The 27,648-nt window shown below is 33.6% G+C and overlaps 2 protein-coding genes and 1 pseudogene across 2 annotated transcripts; 2 read left to right on the top strand and 1 right to left on the bottom strand.

Moving 5' to 3' along the window:
• Positions 1-1,544: 1,544 nt before the first annotated feature.
• LOC145615636 (phosphatidylinositol 4-phosphate 5-kinase 1-like) lies at positions 1,545-6,057 on the top strand. The gene is made up of 8 exons (XM_081670706.1): positions 1,545-2,900; positions 3,002-3,166; positions 3,280-3,445; positions 3,648-3,758; positions 3,864-4,057; positions 4,148-4,275; positions 4,363-4,456; positions 5,135-6,057. Exons 1-8 carry the CDS (start codon positions 1,858-1,860, stop codon positions 5,442-5,444), a joined length of 2,211 nt encoding a protein of 736 aa, XP_081526832.1. The 5' UTR covers positions 1,545-1,857; the 3' UTR covers positions 5,445-6,057.
• A 14,458-nt stretch (positions 6,058-20,515) lies between these two features.
• Positions 20,516-24,678, top strand: LOC145615135 (membrane magnesium transporter-like). Its single transcript, XM_081670209.1, has 4 exons — positions 20,516-20,671; positions 20,758-20,810; positions 20,907-21,007; positions 24,300-24,678. Exons 1-4 carry the CDS (start codon positions 20,599-20,601, stop codon positions 24,391-24,393), a joined length of 321 nt encoding a protein of 106 aa, XP_081526335.1. The 5' UTR covers positions 20,516-20,598; the 3' UTR covers positions 24,394-24,678.
• Positions 24,679-24,844: 166 nt separating this feature from the next.
• Positions 24,845-26,356, bottom strand: LOC145615128 (transcription initiation factor TFIID subunit 8 pseudogene; annotated as a pseudogene).
• Between the last annotated feature and the right edge of the window lie 1,292 nt (positions 26,357-27,648).

The raw sequence follows: 27,648 nt of genomic DNA, 5'->3' as shown, positions 1-27,648 counted from the left end.
TGATTCTTTATTAATAATTTTTATTTGTATTGGATTACTTTTATGCATATTAGGGTAACTTTTATTTATTTCAGGGCTAACTTTTGATCAAATTAGTCTATCTTTATAGTGGATGTACAATAATTATTGTACACCCGATTTTTTTTAAAGTTTGTGTTGATAAAATCACTTTGTAATATTAGATGTTATTACCGTAAATTCGTAATTAAAGTGGACACAACTTTCTTATTTCTTCAATTTGGGATACACATCCCAATACAAATTCTTACTCATACACTCAATTAATGTGGGACAACATACCACTCACACGTGGGTTTTCTCATGGGCTCAACACGCCCTCTCACATATGAGTTGTCGATATATTGACCCAGATCACAACACAACCCAAACCTAGCTCTGATGCCATGTTAAAGAGAAATAATGGAGAAAACGACTTAGGGTCTGTTCTAATATGTTTATTTTTAGTTTAGTTCAGTTCAGTTTAACTCTACTCTGTTCAGTTCAGCTCCTAATTTCTTTCTCTTATAAAATATTAATTTCAATTTAGTTCAGCTCTAATAAGTTCAGTTCAATTCAGTTAAGCTCTTAATTTTCTTCTTTTATAAAATATTAACTCAAGTTCAGTTCAGTTCAGCAATATTAAGTTCAATTCAGTTGAGTTCAGTCAATGAGAACAAGCTCTTAGCCTTTGCATTGATAATTACTCTGTATCACATATATATACACAATACAATAGGAAACCTAACTTGCCTAAAACTCCAAACAAGATAAACTTAACATAAATACAATATTAACAAATATAATCAAACTGACTTTAATATAAACTATTATATTTAATATAAACTATTATATCTAATTAATGCTAATTGGTAAGTCGATATTGACACTTTGACTTTTTCAAAATGTGGCCATAAGGGCCTGTTCAGATTTACTTAAGTTCAGTTCAGTTTAGCTCTAATCAGTTTAGTTCAGTTCAACTCAGCTTCTAATTTCCCTCTCTCATAAAATATTTATTTCATTTCAGTTCAATTCAGCTCCAATCAGTTCAGTTCAGCTCAGTTCAGTAAATGTGAACAGGCCCTAAGACGATAATTGGTGGGGACTGGGGAGAGAAACGTAGAAATACTTCGTATAGAATAAGAGTTGAAAGAGACAAAATTCAAAGTGGAAGGAGAGAGAGAAGTAGAGGGTATATTAGTCAAATAAAAAAAGATAAAACGGGTTAATTACGTGTACTTTAGAATCAATTAGAGTGGGCAGGGTTAAAGAGTTCAAGTGTAGTAATATAGAAGTGGCAAAATTGAAATTAAAAGACAAGATTGAGGGTATACAACCTAAGCAAAGACGTAATACGTAGACTATACGGTATTAAAAAAAAGAATACACATACGCCCCAATCCTATGTGTACACGACTCCGTCACGTCAAGATAAACATAATTAGGAGGGAGAATAGAATCCCTTATTGCAAACACAAGGGTCCCAAGGGTATAACCGACAAATCATACCACTTCTCTCTCTTAGGGATTTTGTTTCTCCCTCTTCTTCACCAAACCATCCCCAAATTTCACTTTTATTTTTTTGTTTATCTCTCTCTCTCTCCTCTCTTCCCTCTTCTCTCTGCTTCTTCCTTCTCCACACAACTTTTACTCTCTCTTTTTCTATCTTCTTCTTTTTCTGTTACATTGTGTTATTTTCTCTCTCTTCACCGGAAAATGCTGCAGATTCGACCGGAAAACTCCCCTCTAAACCTAACCCCTATTTAGCCTTTCCATATTTATAAAATTAAAATAAATTCAAACTCCATTCTCACTTCCTTACCAATCTTACCAAATACCCGTCAGCAAAATCCCCGGAAAATGTTTGAATCGATGTTGGAATTGGAAATAATACCACTCCCAGAAACACCGGAAAAGGAATCTTCTAAAAACCCGTTAATCAGAAGCAGGTCTCAGGCAACCACTCGACGAGTAACACCCACCAACCACCAAAACGACGCCGTACTATCCCCTCCAATAGTAGAAAAACACCTCCCAAACGGAGATCTCTACAAAGGAACATTCCTCGGAAATGTCCCTCACGGTGTCGGAAAGTATCTCTGGTCAGACGGGTGTATGTACGAAGGAGAGTGGAAGAAAGGCAAAGCCAACGGTAAAGGGAAGTTCTCATGGCCGTCGGGAGCAACCTACGAGGGTGAGTTCAAAGGTGGTCGGATGGAAGGACAAGGCACTTTCACCGGTGCAGAAGGTGATACTTACAAGGGTACTTGGGTGTCGGATAAAAAACATGGTTATGGTGAGAAAAGGTATGCTAATGGCGATTTCTATGAGGGTTCATGGAGAAGGAATTTACAGGATGGTACTGGAAGGTACGTTTGGAGGAATGGAAATCAATACCATGGTGAATGGAAGAATGGTTTGATTTGTGGTAAAGGCCGTTTAATTTGGGCCAATGGTAATAAATTTGAAGGTTGCTGGGATAATGGTGCTGTTAAAGGTAATGGGACTTTTTCTTACCCACCGCCGCCAACACCGCCGCCGCTTCCACCGTTGCGACCGTCGTCTTGGAATGGGATTACTAATGGGAATGAATTATTTGTGACGAACAATAATAATTTTAATCCTAAGAAAAGGGTTTCAATGGATAGTGGTGTTGGAGGAGAGAGGATATTCCCAAGGATTTGTATATGGGAAAGTGAAGGAGAAGCAGGTGATATAACTTGTGATATAATTGATAATGTTGAAGCTGCTTCTATGATTTATGGTGATGGATTTGTACGATTAGATCGCCAACTTGCTAAGAGTCCTTGTTGTTTTATTAAAGAAGCTAAGAAGCCTGGCCAAACCATTTCCAAGGGTCATAAGAATTATGATTTGATGCTTAATCTTCAACTCGGTATTAGGTATTTTATTTTGATGATTCGACCATTTTCTTTTTTCTAAATTTGTTATGCTATTGTTGTTTTTTTTAATGATGGATTGTTTAATATTATGATTATTGTAGACATTCAGTTGGGAAGCATGCTTCAATATTAAGGGATCTGAAAACAAGTGATTTTGATCCAAAGGAGAAGTTCTGGACAAGGTTTCCACCAGAAGGTACAAAACTCACACCAACGCATAAATCAAACGAGTTTCGATGGAAGGATTATTGTCCTATGGTGTTCAGGTCAGTGAATTAATGAATCGGATCGAGTGATGAAATCATTTGTAGACGTATTATAGTACTAACAAAGTTTGAATGAATGCTGATAAATTTATATATTTCTTTGGTTGATTTAGACATTTGAGGGAGCTGTTTCAAATAGATCCGGCTGATTATATGCTGGCAATTTGTGGGAATGATGCTCTCCGAGAACTTTCTTCTCCTGGGAAGAGTGGTAGTTTTTTCTACCTTACCCAGGATGATCGATACATGATCAAAACTGTGAAGAAATCTGAAGTCAAGGTTTGTTTGCCATTTCTTTTGACCTGTGCTTTTTAATTTTTCTTTTCTACCAAATGTTTCTGCTGTTAGGCTGGCTGGCTGCCTGGTTGGCTATTCGGTGATTCCTTTGTTTTCAAGCTCTAGTGTTAGTTATAATGTATAATAATGAAACTTGCTATTATTAAATTTAGGCGTGTCCTAATTGGGTGATTCTACCGTTCAGGTTCTCCTTAGGATGCTTCCAAGTTACTACCAACATGTTTGCCGCTACGAAAATTCACTCGTGACTCGGTTTTATGGTGTGCATTGTGTCAAACCAGCTGGTGGACCTAAGGTACAACCACTTGTTTCATGTGACTACCAATGTTTTGTTGTGCTCAGGTTCATGACTTGTATTCAAATTGCTCAATTCTGTTTTTGTCAATTTAATTTCAACCAGACACGCTTCATTGTCATGGGAAATTTGTTTTGCTCCGAGTACCGTATTCATAGAAGATTTGACTTGAAAGGATCTCGACATGGCCGCACCACAGAGAAGCCCGAGGTTGAGATTGATGAAACTACTACCCTCAAGGATCTTGATCTTGACTTTGTCTTCCGCCTCCAAAGGAATTGGTATCAGGAATTGATGAAGTGAGTGGTTGGACATGATTAATTTGATAGTAATTATCCATATACTATCATTTTGCAGCTTTAATTGATTGTAAGTTTATCTGTTATCAGGCAAGTTGAACGGGATTGTGAGTTCCTTGAAGCGGAGAAAATCATGGATTACAGTCTTTTAGTGGGTGTTCATTTCCGCGATGATAACACAGGGGATAAGATGGGCCTATCCCCATTCGTCCTTCGTGGTACTAACTCCATTCTTCTCTCTGCATTAAAATTGTATTGTACTAAGATTATAAAAGCTAAGTAAATTATGTCCATTGCTTTTCCAGGAAAACGGGATTCATATCGGAATGAGAAGTACTTGCGTGGACATCGCTTCCTAGAAGCTGAACTACAGGACATGGACCGTGTTCTTGCTGGCAGGTGTGCTTTCTGCTCCCGTTCATTGAACTGAATTTAAAATATTATTTATGTGAAAGATTTTGCATTGTGGTTGTTCAGTTGGCTTTTAAAGAAAATGCTATCTTTCTATGTCAAAACTTGATTGGAGATGTATGCATGTCTTCTTGAGCTGATTGGGCAAGTCATGTGATCGGTATCTGTAGACACTTCATAGCCAGCAAGTTTTTAGGATATGGTGACTTCATAATCAGTTTTAGGATATTCAACTTATTCAACTTGATTGGAGGTGTGCTATACTCTTTTTACATGTATGCCTCATTATCAGTTTTAGGATATGGTGACTTCATCTTTCGGATTAGGATATTCAATTATATCATATATTGAATGTGGCCTTGCTGGAATGCATAATTGGAAGTGACATTGGCTGTGTGTGTGATCTGGTTTGGGTAGCTTTGTTAACTTGCATCTTTAGTTAGGTTTGGATATTGATATGGTCCTATTACTGCAATGGATAAGGATCAGATAGGTCGTTGTTTCTAGTCTGACCACCTGAAATTAGGTATGGGATGCCATGGTTATTTCTGACATTAGACATGGCTCTTAGAATCCTTCGTCTGTAGATGAGTTTTGAGTCCTTATACCTGTATTATACCTGTAGACGAGTTTAGGGTATTAATGTTGTAAAATTTGTTTGATCAGGAAACCGTTGATCAGACTAGGGGCAAACATGCCAGCCAGAGCAGAGCGGCTTGCTAGGAGAAGTGATTTTGATCAGTACATTCCTGGTGGCTACGGAAACCTGGCCCCTGCTAGAAATGGTGAAATCTATGAAGTAATACTTTACTTTGGGATAATTGACATTTTGCAAGATTATGATATCAGCAAGAGATTAGAGCATGCCTATAAATCTCTGCAAGCTGATCCAACGTCGATATCAGCGGTGGATCCTAAGCTATATTCAAAGAGATATCGTGACTTCATCGGAAGAATATTTGTTGAAGACAGATAGCAGTGGAGAAAGAGAGAAATTCTAGAACACAGCCTAAAATGGTGGCACTGTTCCATTGGAAAAAAGGAAGTCCCCATCGGTGTTAGGGTCCCCCTCCATGTGGAATGAATCATAAGTCAAGAACTATTCAACAATATTGTTGATAGCAATGTTCACAACATTGGGATCAAAAGGCTCCTACATACTCACTTGGTAGGTGGGAGAAAATGGGCGGGTAACGCAGCAATGACAATCACTGGAGATGGTGAATTAGATTCGCGATGAGTGGATGAATTACAGCCTTGGCCGAGTTTTGTTGATCAGCCAATGGGATTATATTCTTGTACATTGAAATGGGTGGAGGTAAAATCGTAAATTGGATAGGTGGGTATTATTCTTGTTGAATTATTCCTGTGTAATGGGGTTAGAATTTTGTAGCGATTCAAGTAAGAGGGAATTGAAAGATAGGTATAGAGTGAAAAGGGAAAATGTGTTTATTTTTTTTCCCAAAAAAAAAAAAAAAAAAAAAGAGAATGAGAAAGAAAATGGGAAGGATGTGTATGGGAATAACAGTTGTACAGGGTTTATAGAAAGGATGGACAGATAATTTATCTCAAATCATCTTTTGTACGTACTACTTAGGTAGTGAATATTAGTTTAATAGTATAGTTAAGTTAGTGATTAAGAATAGATGATGAGAAATGTTGCATAATTTACGTGACTTTTGTTGCAAGGAAGGACCCCATTATTTTTTTAGCTCAATCTCAAAAAGAATGATTTTTAAAAAAATTAAAAAAAGAGAGTGATTTGGGAAATGAGAAATGGAGGTGGTAATGGTGGTGGGGAGACTTTTACAGTTAAAGCGGAGGCATTGGTCATTGGATGTGGAGGAGGGGGTTCACTTGAACAGAGATTAGATGTTTTTTTTTTTATTTTTGTTTATAAAAAGCAGAGAAAGTTACGATTGTGATCTGAGATGAAGAGGATCTCTCTTCCTCTCTTTGATTTTTTTAAATTTTTTTTAACAGTTTTTAATTTACTCAATAGAAATAGGATCAGAGTTGTACTCCGTATTTTTTTTAACAGAATAAGGAACAAGAAACAATGTAGTCGAAGAGTACGCCCCATTTGATTTTGACCATAAATAAAAAATGGGATCCCAATGACATCATTTTATAGTCATTAACTCACATGTGAATGACTCTTTTGCCCATGTGGCGCTTGTGTATTTTTTGAAATCTAGTCTACAATGAAATGGATGGTTGATTGATCTTTGAGGGCATAAATGGAATTTACAAAGTTTAAAAATGAATCGTTTTGGTATTGGGAGTTGGGACTTGAAGAATTGAAATAAGAATGTGAAATAGGGAAAGTCCATAAACTACTCCGTAGTATAGTAGGGACTGCAAGGGTCAAAGTCAGTGACAGGGGCTAGGCCCATGCTCATTGTCTCTTTTTGGACCACTTCTTCTTACCTTTTTCTTTTTCGGTATACCCCCCTTTCCTTTTTTTTACTCTTCCCTCATTTTTTTTACTCTTACAGAATTGATGAACGCTGTTATTAGTTATTTCTTCAACTAATGTGAATGTTCGTACTTTCCAACTATATTACCATATGTTAATTGTAGTAACTACCTATGTAAGTAGCCATTTAGGAGTAGTTTTCAACTTTTTAATTACCGTCTCTCCTACTTCCTACTAGTTCCTAGTCTTCCTACTCTATTAGCTATATATACTTCCAATTGGGGCACGAGATTGACCAATGTTTGAATTGCTATGGGGCTATGCTTTCTTTGTGTTACTCCGTATCTCATTTTACTTGTCCTATTTGATTAAACAAACTCTCCTTGTATAAAATGATATAATAATGCAAGCTAAGTTCAATAAGATAATAGAAGCTGGCATTACTCAAGCTTTAATGCAAAAGAGTTTATAAATTACTATGTTATCCGTACGTAATACTCCATAGCTTTTTTTTTTATTTGTTTTTAATTTTATACTGTATAAATTTTAAATTCTCAACTTCCTTTGTACGAGTAGATGAAAATGAACATCCATGAAGATAATCCTTTCTCAACTTATTTAAAAAAATGATGCCAACTTCGAAACTTGGATATATAACTAGAGTACGTAGTTTATTAATAAGAAATGTGGAATAGGATAAAGTAAGGCCTTAAAATCGATAAAACAGAGAAAATCTTGAAATGGATGGGATTGACTTAGCTTGTATAAGACATAGTATAATATAATGGTTCAGTTAATAAACAACATCCAAAGTAGCATGGGAATTGTCATCGCTGAGTTTGCTGTCCATCTTAAAAGCATCAAAGCTAGCTAGTCCCTTAAACAATAATTATAATTTAAACAAAAAAAATACCCAACATTTAACAATAATAGAGGAAATATTTACATGATTACATTTACTACACATAAAACATAATAAGAAAAAAAACAATGTACTAAGAAATAATAACGTATGAAAAAAGTGTAGTTTGTCTTGGTATATAGAGACAGAGTCGCCGTCGGTGGCAGACTTTAGCATTTACTCGGGTTTACGTACGTCTAACAGCGAGCGAGCCTTAACTAAATTTATAAGAATTCAGTAATTCATTTAATTCAATTTTGAATTGAATTGAATGCAGTACTGTACAATGTACATACATCTTCTGCATTGCCCTCTTTCATCTTCTTCATTAGATCTCCACTTCAATTCATTGCACTTTTTGATTATTATGTTTGTTTTTCTTTTCCAGCTTTTACAGTTAGCTACCTATTTAATGGATTATCTAATTTTGTCAACTTGTCTGTCTACAAACTTTTCTTTCAGAAGTAGATGCCTCTATTTCTATACTTGCTATCATAGCAAATCCTATACCTGTCATGTGTTTTCTAAGCATATTATTATGCGGATGTGTGGAGATCAGACTTTAGGATTAATGGAAACATATTTACTCGTATAAGGTTATATTGGGAAAGTGATATGCAAAATTTGTACAAGTTTATACGTAGTACAAAGTATATGATAATTTCCCATAAAAATAAAACAAAAACAATATTTATGTGATCACTTTGTCAAACATAGATACAATTTACCAACAATTTGTTTGATTCTAAAAAGATGATTAGAAAGGAGATGATAAGAATGGAAGAAAACCAATAAAGAAAGGGAATAGAGTTTCTATGATTTATTAATTTACTTGGTAATTAATAATTAAGTTGATAGGATTAGTTTGTCTAGCTGTTTAGTCAATCATAGAGGAATTGGATTTTATTAAACAATTTATGACTTATTAATTTTATTTATATCCAAATTCCACCAATTTGAAAGAAATAAGGAAGTGAAACAATCATATGATAACAACAATTGTGACAACTCAATCCTTTCACTGTTATACAGTATCATTCTCCTTACAATTTATTAAGAATTCATTTGTTTTTTTCCTTTTTTTCTACATCCAATTAATTTTATTTCGTTTTTTTTTTTCTACATCCAATTCCATCTTAGCTTAGTGCCAAAATACCTAATAAGGGGGCGTTTGGTTCAAACAATGGTATGGGTTTGGAATGAGGAATGAAACCAGGGTGGTATGGGGTTGGAACTTGATACTTGATTTCATGTGTTTGGTTTTTATCTAGGAATGATAGTTTTCCTTTTAATTTTAAACCTAAAGGTATGGGTATGAGCCATACCCACCTCCCCCCTTGGGTTTCAAAAACCCATACCTTGGGGGTTTGAGGTATGAGTTTGAAAAATGAAATTTCAAGAAACAAACACAAGGTATGGGTTTTGCTCATTCCAAACTCATACCTTATACCTAATATGCTTGAACCAAACACCCCCTAAGTGGTATATAGAAGTATAGAACTATAGAAGTACACAACACATTTTGATAAGAAGTAAACATGTATTTAAACTTTTTAGCTGGTCTAGCTATTTATACTACCTCCGTTATTTTTTAGTTGTAATCAATGAGTAGTATTTGTGAGACATTAAATTTTTATTGCAACTAAAAATTAACGGAGATATTAGATATTATTCTGTGATATTTTTGTTTTTACATGTTTAAGCTCAAAAGCGTTAATTCCTTTCTTCTACAGTGTCATTCTTTCCTCTTTTCATGACCAACATATGTAATGGCTATATTTTGAAGCAACACTAACACTACAATAATTGGATCTCTGAAAAAATGTTATAATGTGTTTTGTTTGTATCGTGTGTCATTTCTAAAATGCTAATCCACATTATCATTATCTCAATCGTCTGGCCAGTGGCCAAATGCATGCATGCGTAGATAGATAAAATGCCTCAGTTGTTCTTCATACTGTTACGTGACAGCACATTGTTTCTATGCCTCTGCTTCTTTGGGCGGCTGCGACAACAACAACTAAAATTTACATATATACTGTATGTATGATTGTATGACATACTTCTATGTTTTTTAAAGGCATCTTCAATTATCCCACAAAATTAGGAACTCTTACGCTATGTATATGTAGTATAATTAGTAATTAATAAGTCTATAACTAAAAGTGGATGGTGGAATCATATCATACGAAGTATTAAAGGACAAGTTTATTCCATTACTAACCATAGTTGACTTTATGCTTCCGTAACTGACTTTGTATATTTCTATATATCTTTCTAGGTGACCTTATACAAAACTAAAAGGTGATGACCTTAGAAGATCAGGGATTATCAAATTGTAACTTAGGGTCTGTTCTGATTGACTGAATTGAGCTGAACTGAACTGAACTGAATTTATTGGAGCTGAACTGAACTAAAATGAAACTGAAATGAACTGAACTGAACTGAAAATAATCTGAAGAGAACAAGCCCTTAATTGTGCTAGTACAAATAAAGCTTATAGTGCTTAATTAGTTAACTAATTACAATTACTTATATAAATAGTATAGACTATAGATAGAGATCAAAAGTTTTTAAAGTGATTGCTTTGTGGTATAATTTGTTGTACATATAATCTCCATACTTTTCGTTTTGATATGTTTTATTTTAATTTTTCTAGCTATTTTTACTCCTATCTTCCTTATATGTTACGAAGGGAGCAATTGTCTATAATCTTTATTGACTTTAGTGTTATTGTCTAGTTTATGTGCTTCACTATTGAAGATATACAGACTTAAGATAGTCCAAATTTATTTTTGTGGTACTAAGGTGTCTTATTATGGAGAAAAGATAGGGATATTTTTTAGCAAAAAAAATTGCATATGATATATTAAAAGGGTTTTAATGCCTAATAAATAAATGACCATCACAAAAGTGGAGAGGATGGATGTTCTTTTAACTTTAAAGTTATTTAAATGAGAGCATTATTGATGCATAGTTAGGAAGTGATCTAACTCATCTGATTTCCAATACATTAATCCTAATCTCTGCTTAAACCTTGCTGCTAAGTTAAGCTTGGACGATTAAAGTTAAGTAAGGAGTATTAATCAATTTGCTGCTGGGTGATATTCATGGTTGATCCTCCAATATTTTCACCATATGTTTTGATTATGTAGATTGTTCAGTTTTCATAAACAAGTAATTACGTACATGAATACAAAATCAAATATCGTGGTTGATGATAACACTTCATTTGTAGCAATGATTAAATTTTCAAGGCTATTCACAATGTACTGGAGCTTAGATGAGATGTTTTTGAAAGTCTTCTAAGCATGAAAAAACTTTGGGTAGATAATACTTAGTACTTGATATAAAGACATTTTTTAATTTAATGTGTGTTAATTTTGCAACTAAATGTATACGTACATATATATCTTGTATGGAGTATAAGGTACACGTGCGTTGTATATCGATCACATCCTTTATTAATATTTAATAATTTACAGAGTATCTTTAACTTGTGCGTGGTTTTTACTTCTCAATCAACAATCATCCATAGTTTATATTATGTAGCTAAATGTGACAAATAATGACAGTCTATGATATGCCAATAAGGTTCCATTTCCGCCAATGCTATAGTAGAATTAGTAATCATTTCACTAATTAATTTCATTACTTTAATTAAGTCTGGGCATAATTGATCAGATTGTAACCTCTAACCCCCACTAAATTTGACAATCGACATAAAAAATAGTACTCTAATCTTACTCCGATCCATAGCACACCGTATATACAAGGAATATTTAAGATCAACGTAAAAATGTTTTCTCTATCTATACTCTATAGATTCTATACTTAATTATTTTACACGTCTACACTTTTGAAGATGCGTCATAGACTCATATACAGTTAATAGTTATCAGGTTTTACATAATTATAATAACTGTCCTACTATTAAGTATGAGAGCTTAATTATGTATAACGACAATAATAAAACTTGTTTTAGTTTCCCTTGCTTATTTATTGGGTGAGAAAGCTAAGACAAAACCTCAAGTATAATATACTGTAAATCTTATTTTAGTGTTCTTCGCCAATGCCCACTACAGTTTGTCCAGTGCTCTGTCACCCTAAATTAAGGATGTACGTCTACTTTGTTGAGTTTATATTTTGGATAATAATTATTATTAATAGAACATTATTAATTTTTCTTAAGTAAGGTTTATTTTTATTTATTATAATATAAAATGGGACCAAATAACTAGTATGATAGACGACAACCATGCCCCATGCTAAAAATTGAGCTATAACAAGTTACTAATGAGTTATAATGAGTTTAATAAACTCAAATATTTCACATAAGTAAAAATTGGGTGAATTAAAAACAACCCTAGACACCAAAAAATGTGAAAGATTTTTACATGCCGAATTTAATGAACTCACTTAAAGACCTCTCTATCATGCCATGAACTTATTGAGCAAGGAGTATACAGAGTAACAAATTAAGTCCATTGCACATTATTATTTGCTACTTAAATTATTTGAATAGCCTTTGTTTTCATGTTGATCTTACCCTCTTATTTTGAAATTGGTAGATCCTTTTAATAATATTATCATCTAAAATACTCATCATTAAACTCCAATCGATCAAAGAACCCATATTCTACCGACAAAAAAATGTTATTGACTTATATTTTAGATTTAAAGACAAATGTGCAATACATGTTTTTCAAACATACACGGCAATGTAATCACTTGTATAAATTGGACGCTTTATCAGCAAACTTAATAAGTATTGCTTCATGGTCTTCATCACTACAAATGCGTGTAATATAAGAGTCAAATAAGATCATTAAATCCAGAAATTAGAACCCCATCATTAAATAAACACCGATTTGTAGTAGGATATTTTTTACAACATTCTATTTAAAATTAATTAAATTAATTAATGCACAATGTGACTCATGCTGTTGTACTAGTCTTACGTCCGAAAATAATAAATTGGCAAGGCCAACACTTTTCTTTATTAATTTTGGTTTTTGGTGGGAGTTTATACCGTTTGGCAACGTATGAAAATACAATTAGTTCACCTATGTAAGTCCAATGAACTTGCCTAGCTAGGACGGTTTGGATTCATAGGCACTTGTTCCATTTACATTAATTTTAATGTCATTTTCACATATGGATAACCATTATCCTTATATTATATCGATTGTCCATCTTTAATACGGAGTAATTAATTTTTATTTTATTTAATGTAGCCAATTTATGTTTGGAGGAATTTTAATGAGATAAAATTTGAACAACTAAATATGTTCTCTCTTCGCACATCACACCATATATACAATTTAATTTATGATCAAAGATTCAAAGCACACTTTGCAACAAGTTTCTTATAAAAGATGTCCTCTACTTCAAGACTTTTTAGATTGATCGATCCAATCCTTTAATTGAACTTTAAAGCCTACAATTAGACCATCAATTAGTTGATCTTGGACTTCTTTTAAATTTTTTTGACTTTAATGCATGTAGAAGTAGAACTACTAAACATAGTCCTTTTAGGAAAACCTTTTTGATAGTCAATCATCATTTACGTGGGAATTTGAGGTAGAACTCATGTGTTCATCAACATTTTAGAGATCCAAATTTTTATGGGGGTTGAATCAAATTGATGATGGTGATATGTATGCTTTCGTACCATATAAGTCAAGGGACCACGTAGAAAATTTTGTAATTGTTTCTCTTTAATTAATTTGTATGTTAGGGAAAAGTGTGAACCATTTCCAACATTAGGATTGTTTACTAGGGGACAAAAGCATTTGTTTTTCTATAGATTATTTCTAAGTGCTTTCATACCTATTTCAATCGTGGTATTCTCGCTATTAATTAAGTTTAGATTACGGTTAGTTAGGTCATAAGTGTATGTATCACATATGTGGTCATCCTAATTATAATGTCCTAAAAAGTTTTAAGGGGCAACTAGGTTGGTAGTTGATCATGGTATATATACATACTTGTAATATGTATTGTAAGAAACTAATAATAAACCATCCTTATTAACCCTTCAAATTAACATGTTTGCAACTCCCTCCTACAATTCTAGTTGATTTCAACTTTCATTTGAGGATGTGAATGATTTTGCACAAGCGCCTTTTGTCTCAAGTAATTGATTCTAGCTTCTACTATTAGTTACCTTCAAAAGAGGGAACACAAAACTTCTATGCAGTATTTATTACTCCTGCTATAGTACTTACAATATGTCCATACCAGTCAATACGTAGATGATAAGTATTATGAAACAAAGAAAATTAAAAGACCTTTAATATAGTCGTGGATGGAAGTATAAACTAAAGGTTGTATACATAAATAAACAATGGTGAGAACCCACATATACTGTTCCTAAATGTACCTTTACAAAATAACACAAATACATACAGTAGAGTTAAAAAAGAGTCCAAGAAAATGAAGAGGAGGAAATACAAGTGTGAAGATAGTGATATTTGTAATATGTACGTGAGCATTGGCCGGGCCTTATTGTGATTAATGGTGGCCTCCTTTTGTCTACAATTGAATAAAGCGTGGTATTTGTCCCACTTACTCCTACACCAGGTTCCTTCTGTGGGGAGCATTTTTTTCCCACTTATTTATTTTTCTTCCTTCCTTCTTTGTTACGAGTACCCGAACTTTTATTATTTCATTAACTAATCATTATGCGATTAGTTAAGATTAATTAATTATACCAAATATGGAGTGTATATATACATCGACTAATTTAAGATGTACATGAAAAACTCTTCAGGTGTTACAAAACTACGCGGTTTTGACCTACAAAAGAATTTAAGGAGAAGACAAATGAAATTTCACCAGATTATATAGGTTTAATAATAATCTGATGAATAAGTTTAAGGGAGGCTTTTCATTTGGATCCACCAGAATGATTACTATATAGTTATATAAGAAGACCATATATATCATGATGATCATGCAGATTGTCTGTATAGCTAAAGCCGCTAGGTGTGTTCAATAATACTGTCTACAAGGCTACAACAAATCAGAAACTGGGAAACAAATTCATTTCTCACTTTGAGAAACTGGGGCTTCCTCCATCATATTATTTATGATTATAATTTGTATAACCCATACGTGTGACTCTTTAAGCTTGTTTCTCTTTAACCAAATTTTCATTATTATTCGATCTCAATGTTTGATATACTAGTATTCTACCATATTCTACCAATTACCAATATTTATACTTGTATATGTTATTATAAAAATGAATTCATTGGAGAATTGCCTAGTAACCACATATTAAATGCATTTATATGTGTTCGATTATAAAATTGAGATGATCATCAGACAGTTGTATACTTGCATGTATATATGGACAGTATTCGTATTCCATCTCATAGTGCAACTAATTTAATCTTATTATATGTATATACATCAATCATCATATATACACGTCAATACATCAAGGGACCTGGACCCCTAAATTATTTGATCACAATTATTATTTTGATTTATCACCCAACCTTTGCCTTTTATTTTATATGAATCCTCTGATCAATTTTTATTCTCTCCATTATTTAGATATTTTCAACGTTGTATCATCACTATTAAAATAAATGTATAAGTATTTGACAGTATAACTTTTTAAAATTTCCACTATTCCACTATACGTATTGAAAAATAACAAACATTTTTATGTTAATGCTGTGAAATTGTAGGATTTTTTTTTTAAAAAAAATGGTAGATAAAGATAATGTGCTTCTAATAAATCAAAAATGGCAGACAAAAAGACAGATATAAGCTATAAAATTAAGAAGAAGAGAAAAAAAATAAAAAGTAAGTTATAGTTGAAAACTTGAAATTAGTGGAAGAAATGAAGAGCTCCTTTCCTTGTCAAGATAATACCTTTTTGGTTGGGTGGGCGAACAATCCTTGTGCTTGTCGCAATCTTTGATATTTTATTTGTGGAGATTAAAAGCTTTTGTAACCAGCAGATTATTAATCCAGGCCCAATATGTGTGATTCAATTAAGATAAGTGGGCCATTCGAACCACTTCATGATCCAACATGGCCCAACTAATTCCGCTGGCAAAATTGATGCGTCGATACACCTAACCAGACCAATTACAAAGATAAACCATTCATTGTTTTTATTTTAAGGATAAACACTATACAAGTCAATAATTAACTAGCATTTGCTTTTGCTAAGTTTATACTTATTATGTTCTTTGGTCCAATTATAAGTTGTTTTCTTTGATGTTGATAAGCAAACTCTACTTTCAAAGGCAGCCTACTAGCTCCTTCCATTTTTGAAGATAAATTTGTTCAATATTGTCTCGGTATAAAAAATGACAATTAGAAGGTTATATTATCCGTACTAACAGTTAAAATGACGTATTTTAAGACAATGATTGTTTTAGAGAAATTAGACGATATTTAAGAAAAAAGTTGTTAGCGAATGTAGAAGAAAATTGAAGTGATGTGCCCACTAATAATAAGAGGAAAATATCAAGAAGGCATGTGTTGCATTGCCTATAGAAAATGAAATGCAATGACTTGGCCATTCATCGTTGATATCTTAGCACTCTACGTGGTCTAAATTGGTAGATGGTGGATGTGCCACGAGGAAGTTTATGTTGTTCATTTATATTGTAACAAAGAAAATGAGTTTTGCAATGTTAACCAAGTTTTTTTTAAAAAAATGGATATGGGGGACGACATTATATTAGGGGACCTTTAGATGCTCAACTTGTTATGATTGGTAAGTTATCATAATCCTCTTTATATTTTGTATTATTATGATTTGATTGTGAAATTTGCAATTTCATAATTGTAGTATTCGAAATTTGGAATTGAAATTGGAATCAAAATATAAGCAAGAGCAATAATACTCAATGAAATCTACTCCGTATATGATGGATGTAACACATGAAAAAAAATTCTTGTTCCACATGATATAACCTAACAAATTCCACCTTAGACAAAATTCTTATTCATATATTCTAAATATGAAATTTCCAACCAGGCTTTATATGATCACTAGCTTCTACAAGTACATATAAATATATGATATGGTCCTCTGAAATCAAATATTGGTGGCCCAAAGAGACATCTGAAAGGGATCTCACTTGAAATTAAAACACTTTTTATTTCTTTTTTTCAACCATTCCTTATTTATTCCTATTTTTGCCTGAGTTTGTGGATTAGAGTTTAGGCTGGAGCATCTATATACTAGAGTACTAGATTAGGCTCGTGCGATGCACGATTTTAACAATAATTTATGAATTTAACAATATCTTTTAGCTTATTTGTGTGTAATATGTACGTAGTAGAAATCATTTAAGAAAAATCTAATAAATTGATAAATTAATAGAGAGTGGACACCCCAATTCATATAATATGTATAAAATATATGGAGTAGGAGAAAAAGATACTCCGTAATGTTTATAAGAAAATGAAATAGTCCGACCATTCTTTAATTCTCCAATGGAAATTGCATAATTAGTCAATTCAAATATAAAATTTATTAGAAAAATATATAATTAATTTAGCATTAAAAAATTAATGATGTCATTATTAGTTTTGGAGGGAAAATTTTTTACAAGTAGTTGACATGTGGAAAGTAATGACATCAGCGGTAATTACTTTAGTTATTTTTATTTATTATTTCCCTCAAAAAAAAAAAAAAAAAAAAAAAAAAAGATTTTTAATAATAATAAAATCTATTTTTTTTTTTTTTTAAAAAAAAAAACGGATCGTTCAACTCTACACTGAAGCCCAAATTAGTACTGGTATCTTACTTAAGGGAGTATGGACTGTAGTCTAATGTAGCAAAAGGTCAGACAACTACACAAGGGCCTTGGCACTTGCAGTTGCAGCCTCAGAGTTGGGCAGAACTAATTGGGACTATACTCTACATCTCAACCCAACTTAGTAAGCTGGGCTAGATTTTGGGCTTAACCTTGGGCTGTATACACAATATTAAAAACAACCAGAATCATGTGTTACATTCATACAAGAATAAAACTATACATTCTATCAATAATGCTATTGTGAAATTCATAAATGTCTAAGTTGTAGTAATGATTGTTGACTCATACAAAACGCTATTTGATCATCAAAATAAGAGAACACTCAAAGTTGAATGTGGATTCACAAGATATAAGAATTCAGATGGAAAGGATAAATGATATGTATATACTAAATGCTGGTTATACACTTATACTTGAAGATTTTTGTCTCGCTCTAAAGCCGTAGACAGAGATCATATGAGGATAGTAGATAGATGTAACTTTAGAAAACAAGTTAAGTTTAACGGATAGCATCCACACATCTCTTATAGTAACCGTTATAGTTACCATAAGATTGATGATTAAGATGACACACTCCACTTCACTAGTGAGCTAGAACTTCACTACTGTAGTTCACTAGTGCTAATGCTTATGGGAATCCAATGCAACTAAGTTACCATTTGTAATCCAACACTCATGAACGCATTCATCACGTTATACCCTTCTTAACCTCCAATATTATTTGATTATTGATGCCCATTATATAACTACACCAACCTGTCCACCATTATTATCATGCCTTTTCTATTTTTACTTTTACTACAAAAGTAAAGTTGACCTCCTAATGAAAAATATACTTCACCACCAGCAGCTCATCGATCATCATGATCAAGATTTGAAAAGAAAGCTTCAATGTGTTGTTTTTATACTATTACTTTCATACAGGTTCCTTGAATAATGCTTTACGTTGTATAAAACAAACGATACTTCGATCCTTCTCTTAAATCGATTTAAGGAAGTAATACATTCCTATACAATTAGTCCTTATTTACCTTGCACCATGGATTAATCATTTAATCTAGCTAGCCTTATACTTATTGTAACACATACGAAGTATATGTCTATAATATACGAGCACCATGTACCATAAGAGAATGAGGAAGAGATCAATACTTACTACATACTTGCTCCATGAACTCCGTAGTCCATATACATATGCATCAATTATTATATATATGTAAGTTTCAGTAACTAACTAAGCTTGTTGTGCCATAGATGCTTATTATATTAAATATACAAAAAATTGAGCATTGTATCAAAGATCAAGAAATTTAACAGCTTAAATACCTGATTGGAAAGGCAGACCAAACAATCAAACATGCATGCTGGTTATAAATCATGATATTACAGCAGACTCACCCAAATAACTGATGAAAGCCGGTCATTTATTGATTTAAGGTGATGGTTAGAATGTTGGGACTACTCACTACTATAACAATGATGTAATGACATCATTGCGCACATATATATATAATCAAGGTCTGTCAAAGAGAAATTTATAGAGCTAATTTGACACTCTGGCTTCCTCCTCTAGGATACGGAGTAGACGATATTAACCATGGCCAGGCCAGGCAGGTAGATAGCCAGGATTAGTGGAGGTAGACAGAATGCCAAAACTGGCTCTACAAAAAATCCTCTGAGAAACCATGACTAGCTAGTTTTGTTTAATTTGAGGGAGAAAGAGAAAACAATTAGCTAAGGGATGAGGGAACTTTAAATGTGAAAGTATGAAATGTATGTATGATAAACGTTTACTTGAAATGTTTGCATTAGGAAAATCTAGGCGTGAAAAGCAAAACTTAAATAAGTTTAATTTTAGTATTGAAGGGTAGTGATTTTTGCTTGTTGAGTGGTTGCTTGTTTTCTCTTTTAATTTTTGTCCAATGATTTCTTTTGACTATGGCTTGCATAACATACATGCTCCATAAGTTAGTCATTACTCCTTGTATAACAAAAGGAAAACTTTTGTATACACCCGGTTTTCAATAATGTACTGTACATCGGGTACACTTTTGTCAGATTTAGTGTCACTTTTGTCAAATTTAGTGTCACTTTTGTCAAATTTATCAATGAAGCATAAATAACTCATATATATTAGGGTAACTTTTAAGCGTTTTAGTGTAACTTTTGCGTATTTTATTGTCACTTTATAACGGATCAGTAATTTATTGAACATCCGTTTTATTTAAAAGTTTGTGATAACAAAATGGGAAGCAATTTTGTCTCCCACTCATTCTTGATCCTCTCATGTTCGAACTATATAAGTGCATTTTAAGGAATGTTTTCCAACCAATGCTATTCATAATTATGAAGAGTTAAATACAAACAAGAGGTTGAACAAAAAAACTATTACTTCCTCCATTCTTTTTTTACTTAACCAACTTTGACTTTTACACTATTCGCCACCCTTACTTTGACCTTCTTTTGTGAATAGCTAGTATGTAAAGAAAAACATATTCATGTGAGATCTTTTTGAATTCGTCACAATAATTACTATCATAATATATAATTTTTGTAATATTTACTTATGGAGAATTAAAGTTATTGATCGTTAAGATTTTGCATTGACAAGAGTGATAAAAGAAACAGGTCAAGAAAAAAAGAACAGAGGAAGTATGATATTCTATGTACAAAATTGTTATGAACAATTTAGTTGTTGAGTACGTACAACATTGATAAATGAATTGGATATATGTAAAGATCATGAATTTATATATAATAAAATATATTAATTAAAACCGGATGATGAGAAATTGAGAATCGATCCTCAAGATCTCTTAAAACCGGAAAAAAAAAAACTCTAACAACTTGAAGTATCCCTCACTCTTATCATCTTATGTATGCTTAATTTTTAACTCCGTATAAATAAAGAGAAAAAAAAAAGGCCAAAGTCAGCGAAAAAACCTTGACAGTGGTGTTCCTCCTCCTCCATCAAAGCAAGCAAGCATCTGAGAAGAAGAAATCAGAAGAAGAGATGGGTTTAGGTTTTACAGTGGGTCTTCTCGGAGTTCTGATTCTCTCTCATGCCGCCTACTCCACTATCCAATGTATTTTTCTCTCTCTTCTCAATTTTTTCTAGGTTTTTCGGATGCAAACTCAACTCAATTCTTTGTGTTTCATTCGTTTTCGTCAGATAGAGGATTGTTGAAGATTACCGAGGATGAATTTACTGGTCCTCCTATCAATGTTAGTCTTTAATTTATTTCTAGATTTGATTTTTGATTTAATTTGTTAATTGATCTGGAATTTTTATTTGGGGTTTGCTCTTTGATGATGATGCAGGTAGTATTAGAATTAATTCTAGGGTTTCTGTTGTGTATGTACGCTGGCCTAACTGTTCCTGGCAATTTCCACTCCATTCATCCATCTTCTGAGGAAAACAGGTCCACCTTTCTTCATCTTTTTACTCTTTTCAGTTTTAATCGTATACAATCTTAACGCCTTTGATCAGTATTTCGATCTATGTGCTCAAAATCTGTAATTGGACTTAATGCGCTTCTAATGTAAATATTGCGATTATAGATTGCTAGATTGCAACGATTTTTATGTGAAAGTTGTGCCTTTTCTTGCTGCTTCTGTGGTTTTAGGTGGATTTGATCATTATCTATTTATCTATCGTTTCTCGTCCACATATCCTTTTCTAAGATCTGTATAAGTAGCAATAGTCATCAGGCTTGGAATTTGTCTGGTGATCCCAAAATTCACTACTTTGGCTCTTCATGTTTCATTGTTCCTAGGGTCTTGAAATGGTTTTCATTTGCAAATCCAACTTTTTGTCTATTTATGTACAAGTTTAAAACTTTTTGTTCCTAGTATTAGGTTTTGGAAGGATTTGGTTTCATGTCACCAATTTGGTATTATAGGATATCTGTGATTAATTGGAATCATAGGAATTATATGAGAAGCTACAAAATTATTCTAGTACATTACAAAATAGAAATTTAAAACCTTTGCTTGGATGCCACAGTTGGTTGGTGTGTTTTTGAAGATGTTTTTGTGCAATCCCTAAATGAGTTATGGCAGTAATCCTTTTTAAGTTAGTCTGGATTATATAGGATATTCTGAAAAGGAATGTTGCATTTTTTTTTCTTCTTTATATTTTTTTTTTTTTTTTTTTTTTTTTTTTTTTTTGGTTTTGAAAACTATTGTATTGTTACTTTTAGACAATTAAAACCATTGTGCTTCCCAGAAGAAAAACACATTAAAAGTAAGAATGTCATATTGAATTATTGAATATGCAGTAACATTGGAAGTTTTATATCAAGTTACCCTTTGGGATTCTAGTTTTCTCCCTATTTATTACTATTGATAATGAAGAAGTTAGGATTGTGGTTTTCTAGTCACCCCTAAGATGGCTGGTGGGAGTGAAGGACAAAAGGAAGTGCAGTTATTAAGGTCTGTTTAGTTAATTGTATTGGCTATTTAGTGGCCAAGTTCAATCAATCAAAGCCTTAATCCCATAAGAGGGGTCGGCTTCATGAACCAAAATTTGATTATTCTGTGTGGTCATCCACAAAAATCTTCCTCCTCCAACCCTTACGGCTCAATACCGCATCCTCATGCAAGTCCATATACTTCATATCCTTCCGAACTCTGTACAGCCAAGTCATTTTCGGTCTCTCTCTCCCTCGTTTAACCCCTCCATGGTCCAACTCTTCCACTCGTCTTATCGGTGCACCCTCGGGTCTCCATCTTACATACCCAAACTAACGTAGACGATTTTCCCTTAGTTTGGTGGCCAAGTTGAGCAAAATGTTATAGCGTGCTTTAAGGCATGGGCGCTACTATTGCTGTTGTATGAGCCAAGGCATGGGACATGGGCAAAAGCATGGTCTCAAGCACTAACTAGGCCCTAAGGGACCCTCGGGACGTACATTGGTGCTTAACCTAGGCATGTCTGAAAATGTTATCCATAGGCTAAATTAGAAGGTTGTAACACACAAAATTGGGCTATTTCTAAGATTTCGGAACATGATGTCAAAATTCAAGTGATGGTGGGGGGATGTTCCCCAAGGTCATAAAGGGTTATCTATCGTATAAGCCTTATAATTTGATTGTTAGGAGACAAAGTGGACGTTTTTAACCACCCAAATAGTCTCTTGGGGTCCATGGAAATCACCTTGTCCTCTTTGTTTTTGGATAAGTTTAAAAACTGTCCAAAATCAAGGCTAAAACCAAGCTTTCGGACGAATTTTGTAATATATTTCCAAAATTAAAGTGGTATCGTATCTGCGCCATGTTTTATGTGCTTGGAAACATGACCTTGTTGAATTTTTGTGTTGTGGTATTTCATGTTAGCCGTTTTGGGACTAAGGCTTTGTTGTTCTTGTCATAGTCAGCGTTCAAGTGGTTTGAAATTTTCCTGTTAAACTCATGCGAATATTAATCATTCTTGAATAATGAATCTGTAATTCTGAGACCTGCATCTATGAAATTTTTATAACATCTGGAACAAAGCATTAAACACCTATTTGCACTAGCGATACTCCAAGATTTCACTAAAAAACCTAGACCACAAGAAATTTGCGTTGAGATCCATGGTTCATTTTTGAAGCTTAAATCATTTCTGATGACTGAAGAAATAGCTGTTAAGCTACTATTATCAGTTTCATCATCCCTGGATCTTTTTATCACTTGACTTTTCAGTGGCACCTGGTCTATCTTGTTATCTAGTTCTTCAAGATTCTTTTCTCACCATTGTCTAGGGTTAGAACCCCATGAGTCATCAATTATGATTTATATCTATAGCTCTTATGTTGCTCTTTGTCTAGGTGTTTCCTTTGTCCAAAAACTTTCAATTTTTAGCTTTAACTGTCTCAACTTATTGAATGAACCAATATTACTTTTGTCACCATTTGCCATTAAATTAGGAAGCCAGAAACTGAAGACTAGATGATGCAAAATTTTACAGGTTTATAGTTGTGGTGGGTAAAAAGTGTATGGGTAACAGGGAGTAAAGGAAAAGGAGGGGAAAGAAAGAATGTATATGTGCACAAAGGTGTTCCAGGCTTGCTTTCACAATAGAATGTGTCATACTGTCATGATAACATAATATAGAGTAATAGTGTATAGGCAGAGAATAAATGCTGGAAACTTTTCAATTCCAAACAATTTGCTGTCGGTGAGTAATTAGTGATGAGAGCGTTAAAGGGGTAAATGATATTACGTGTGTTGCAGTGTTTTCCAGGCAGGTGGGCATGTCACCACAACATACTTCTGTGCAGTATGCTTCTGGTGGTGATGATCTATAGAGGCATATATTTATCATCTGATTATTGCTTGTGCAGAATGCTTTATATTGACTGTTGATGTAAATGTGACCTACAAATTCAATTCACTTGAACATGTAAATGAAAAGTACGGGATAATGTCAACCCCCCTTCTTTTCCTTTTGGTCATGGAAGACAACAATACATGAACTTGTATATATCTTAGTTTGTAAATCAAGCTTATCTGGCCAAGATGTGTTGATGTGTATGATGACCATTCATAGTCAATGTGTTGTGGAAGAGGCCAATTGATTATATATGCCATCCTGTTTCTTTTGCAGATGTCATACTTTTTAATTTGGCTTCCTTGGTATTGTCTGATTCATTTGGTGTTCCACTGTTCTAGGATAAGGCTGACAGGTGTTTCAACTTCTACTGATATCAGGAAATTTGATTATGATTGCAGGATAGTTTCTTTACCTGAGAACTTGGACTTCATGATCTTCAATCACCGAGGCAGAGTGGCTCTTTCAGATTCTGATATGGAGCTTAAAAAGTGAGGTTATCATTTGAAAGGACCTCAATTCTTCCTTCAAGAAAGTGAGGACTATGTTCAAACTGGCATCTCGTTTTTACTTTCAATTTTTTTTCTGGCTACGAGCATTGTCTTCTTGAGTACTAGAAATACACTTGCTGTAAAATGTAGAATTACGTTTTTGCTAGTACTACATTCTAACTGATCTTTATTTTGACTATCTTACTATGAGTTTTGTAGTAGTTCATTTACTAGAATTGAGACCTTTATATAGTAACTAAAGATTTCACTTATTGGTCACATTATTGTAGATATTGCTTGTGTTATTGTCGTGTAGATACGCCACCACATATCAGTGGTCAATTGGTCAATTTAAGCCTGAATAGCCTTACCTTCTCATTCCCATGTTCAGAAATACTTTGTATACAAAACTTGTTAAGGATAACAGAAATTATGGAAAGTATCAGACTGCAATATACCATAAAAACAAACTTAATTTTTACCAACACTAAATCAAATAATACAATTAATTAGTATCTTTGGATATCAGGAAGTTACAAAGATAAGAAGACTCAATTTTCAAAGAATTGCAGTACAAGTGTCTCCAAAATTGTCAAGGGAGAGAGAAAAATACAGCTACAATCTAAAAGCTAGAAGATGATGTACCAATGTGTAAATCACCCCATTCAGAAAACTGGCCTGAGGGTATTTCCTATTCCTACAAAGAATCCAATTACAGAAAGGCAGCTAATATCTAATTTACATCTGAGACACTTCTGGTTGATTATCCATTGAAGACTGCCTTAGAATGAATTCAGCTCTCCTTTTCTTGTCATCCTTATCATCATCCCTTCCTAACATTGTTGTCCTCTTTTCATTCACCTTGCTCCTAAGATGTATATCCAAATCCTCTACTAACATTTTCTTACCAGCCTTCAACTTGAAATTTACCACTGGCCTCCTTTTCACTGGAATCGAATTCGGAACCACTCTCTTATCTATCTCCATTGCATCCGTATCCAATCCTCCATCATCGGTATTACCCTTCAGGGCATCAATGGCCGGAGCAAACGTCTCCTTCACCAATACATGCTTCCTCTCACGAACACCATTCTCATAGGCATTCTTCCCAGGAGGTGGTGGCAATGGCGGGGCGAGGAACGGGTTATCCCCCACTGGAACTCCCATACTCCTCTCCCCATCAGGGGCTGACCCTGAAGGTCCAGCTAAACCATTGGATAACAAACGTTGCTGCAAATTCAACAAAGATCGCTCAGCCTTTCTTCTTTGTCTAGCTTGCTCCCCTTTACTAATCCGAGGATCCAATTTCTTTTGACTCCAAACAGGTGATTGAATATAAGTATGAGGATCTGGAAAAGCCGGCAACCAATTGGGAATATGCTTACTAATCGGAGTTTCACCCATTTGCAAGAAGCTTGGAGTTCGCAAATTTCTTGAATTCTTCATTACAGGAACAGGAAACCTTGGAATTGGGTGTGCAAAAGGGATTTCAATATCTTCAACAGTGTGCACAAAATCAGACATCTGATTAACAATATTATTCTCAGAAAACCCAGAAAAATCTTGCAAACCCTTAACAATGTCGAAAAAGTTGGATTCTGATCTACCAGCTAAATTAGCATAAAAAGAAGCTGATTTGCCTAAGTCGCAAATGAATCGAACCGCAATATCAGAAATTGCTTCCAAAGCAGATTGTTTGATGGATTCAAAACCAACCCCTTCGCAAATCTGGGCAACTGCCATCTTCGAAACAGCTCGACCATAATCGTCAGGTTCAGCTCTTTCAATTGATATTATTGCTCTTTTGCTATCATCTTCTTCTTCATCATTTCTCTTAATCTTCTCACCTCCATCGCTCATATTTGATTGAGAAACCCTAATTTCTCAATTTTATTCCCAACTTTTTTTTTAATTTTTTTTCCAGAAAATTGAAGTAAAGGGTTTGGAATTTGAAGGAGCGCTCAGAACATGAAATAAACTCTGCTCTCCGGTGCTATGGCATACTGGGAATACATGCCCAGAAACAGGGGTATAAGTGTCTTTTCATTGTTTATATATATAAATAAAAATGAAAGTGGGTCCCGCTATAAATACAGTATTTACTCATATTTCCGCCCAAAAATTGAAATGCAATCGCTTCCTCTTCCAACGACGGCGACATGTTGGCGGAACCTGCGGAAGCTCAACCGGAACCACCAGTGTCCGGCGAATTGCGTATTTCTGGCGCCGCAATATGACGGAACAAATGGTGGTGGTAAGTTGCTATGTATTATGCTTTGATGAGTTAAATTTAATCAGATTTTATACGAAATTATGCCAATTTGCAAACATCTAATTGTGATCTTTGATTTTGTAAAAGTTGAACCATTGAAAGTTTGATTTTTTGATAAACACTAAATTACTAAATTATTATTCACTATCATATTCTGCTAAAAACCATCATCAATTTAGCATTGTGATGACTAAAATTCATTAATAACCCTTGTTTTCTAGTCACAATAGCAAAAATCTTGCGGCATCTGTCATAGCATAGCATATTAGCATAGGAGCAGAGACTTGTAGATTTCACCTGGCTCAAAAATCTTTCACCTTACTAATAACCCATAGAATTGAAAAGGTTGTAGTTCTTCTTATAAAATGATCAAAATTGTAGGATTTGTTTGGTGATTACTCTAATTTTAATGATGAAGACATTGTTAATGGTGAGAAAAGCTATGATTTGGTGATATCATAGGACTACGGGTGAGGTGGAAGTTTCTTTATTAAGTGTGAAAAGAATGTGATATGAGCAAACATCTACATGGTTTCATTGAATCTATTGTGAATGGTTTGGGAAGAAGGGTGGTGTGGCTTTGGGTTACTATAATGACTTGGAAAGATACGAGGATTAGGAGCTACTGATGAGATTTGGTGATATAATTCAAGGAATAAAGTGTTAATTTTGATGCTTCTACAAAAGGGATATATATTTTTTTTAAGAAAATGTTGATGAGTCACTGAATTTTCCTTTTTCCATCTGGGAAAAGCTTTCAAGGTTTAACTTCTACTAATCCAATTGATCTCCAATTTGAAGTCACCTTCAACAATGTATTAGTTATAAGATTTGAGAGTGACATAGAAGATGCAATCGATCGATCGATCGATCAAAGCCTGAATTAGTTAATCTCATAAAGGGGGTGGGGGGTTGGCTACATGAACCAAAAGTGATTATTCCGTACAAAAACCTTCCTCCATCCCTTATGATCAAATGCCTCATTCT

The sequence above is a fragment of the Chenopodium album genome, chromosome 25, assembly GCF_948465745.1.
Source record: "Chenopodium album chromosome 25, dcCheAlbu1.1, whole genome shotgun sequence".
NCBI classification, from domain to species: domain Eukaryota; kingdom Viridiplantae; phylum Streptophyta; class Magnoliopsida; order Caryophyllales; family Amaranthaceae; genus Chenopodium; species Chenopodium album.
This window is presented reverse-complemented; position numbering and strand designations above follow the sequence as displayed.

Excerpts from the sequence above, each read along its gene's own strand:
- LOC145615636 (XM_081670706.1), top strand. The coding sequence starts at position 1,858 with ATGTTTGAATCGATGTTGGAATTGGAAATAATACCACTCCCAGAAACA. Across the intron at positions 3,759-3,863 it reads AACCAGCTGGTGGACCTAAG|ACACGCTTCATTGTCATGGG; the intron begins GTACAACCACTT and ends AATTTCAACCAG. Across the intron at positions 4,058-4,147 it reads TGGTATCAGGAATTGATGAA|GCAAGTTGAACGGGATTGTG; the intron begins GTGAGTGGTTGG and ends ATCTGTTATCAG.
- LOC145615135 (XM_081670209.1), top strand. The coding sequence starts at position 20,599 with ATGGGTTTAGGTTTTACAGTGGGTCTTCTCGGAGTTCTGATTCTCTCT. Across the intron at positions 20,672-20,757 it reads CGCCTACTCCACTATCCAAT|ATAGAGGATTGTTGAAGATT; the intron begins GTATTTTTCTCT and ends CGTTTTCGTCAG. Across the intron at positions 20,811-20,906 it reads TTACTGGTCCTCCTATCAAT|GTAGTATTAGAATTAATTCT; the intron begins GTTAGTCTTTAA and ends ATGATGATGCAG.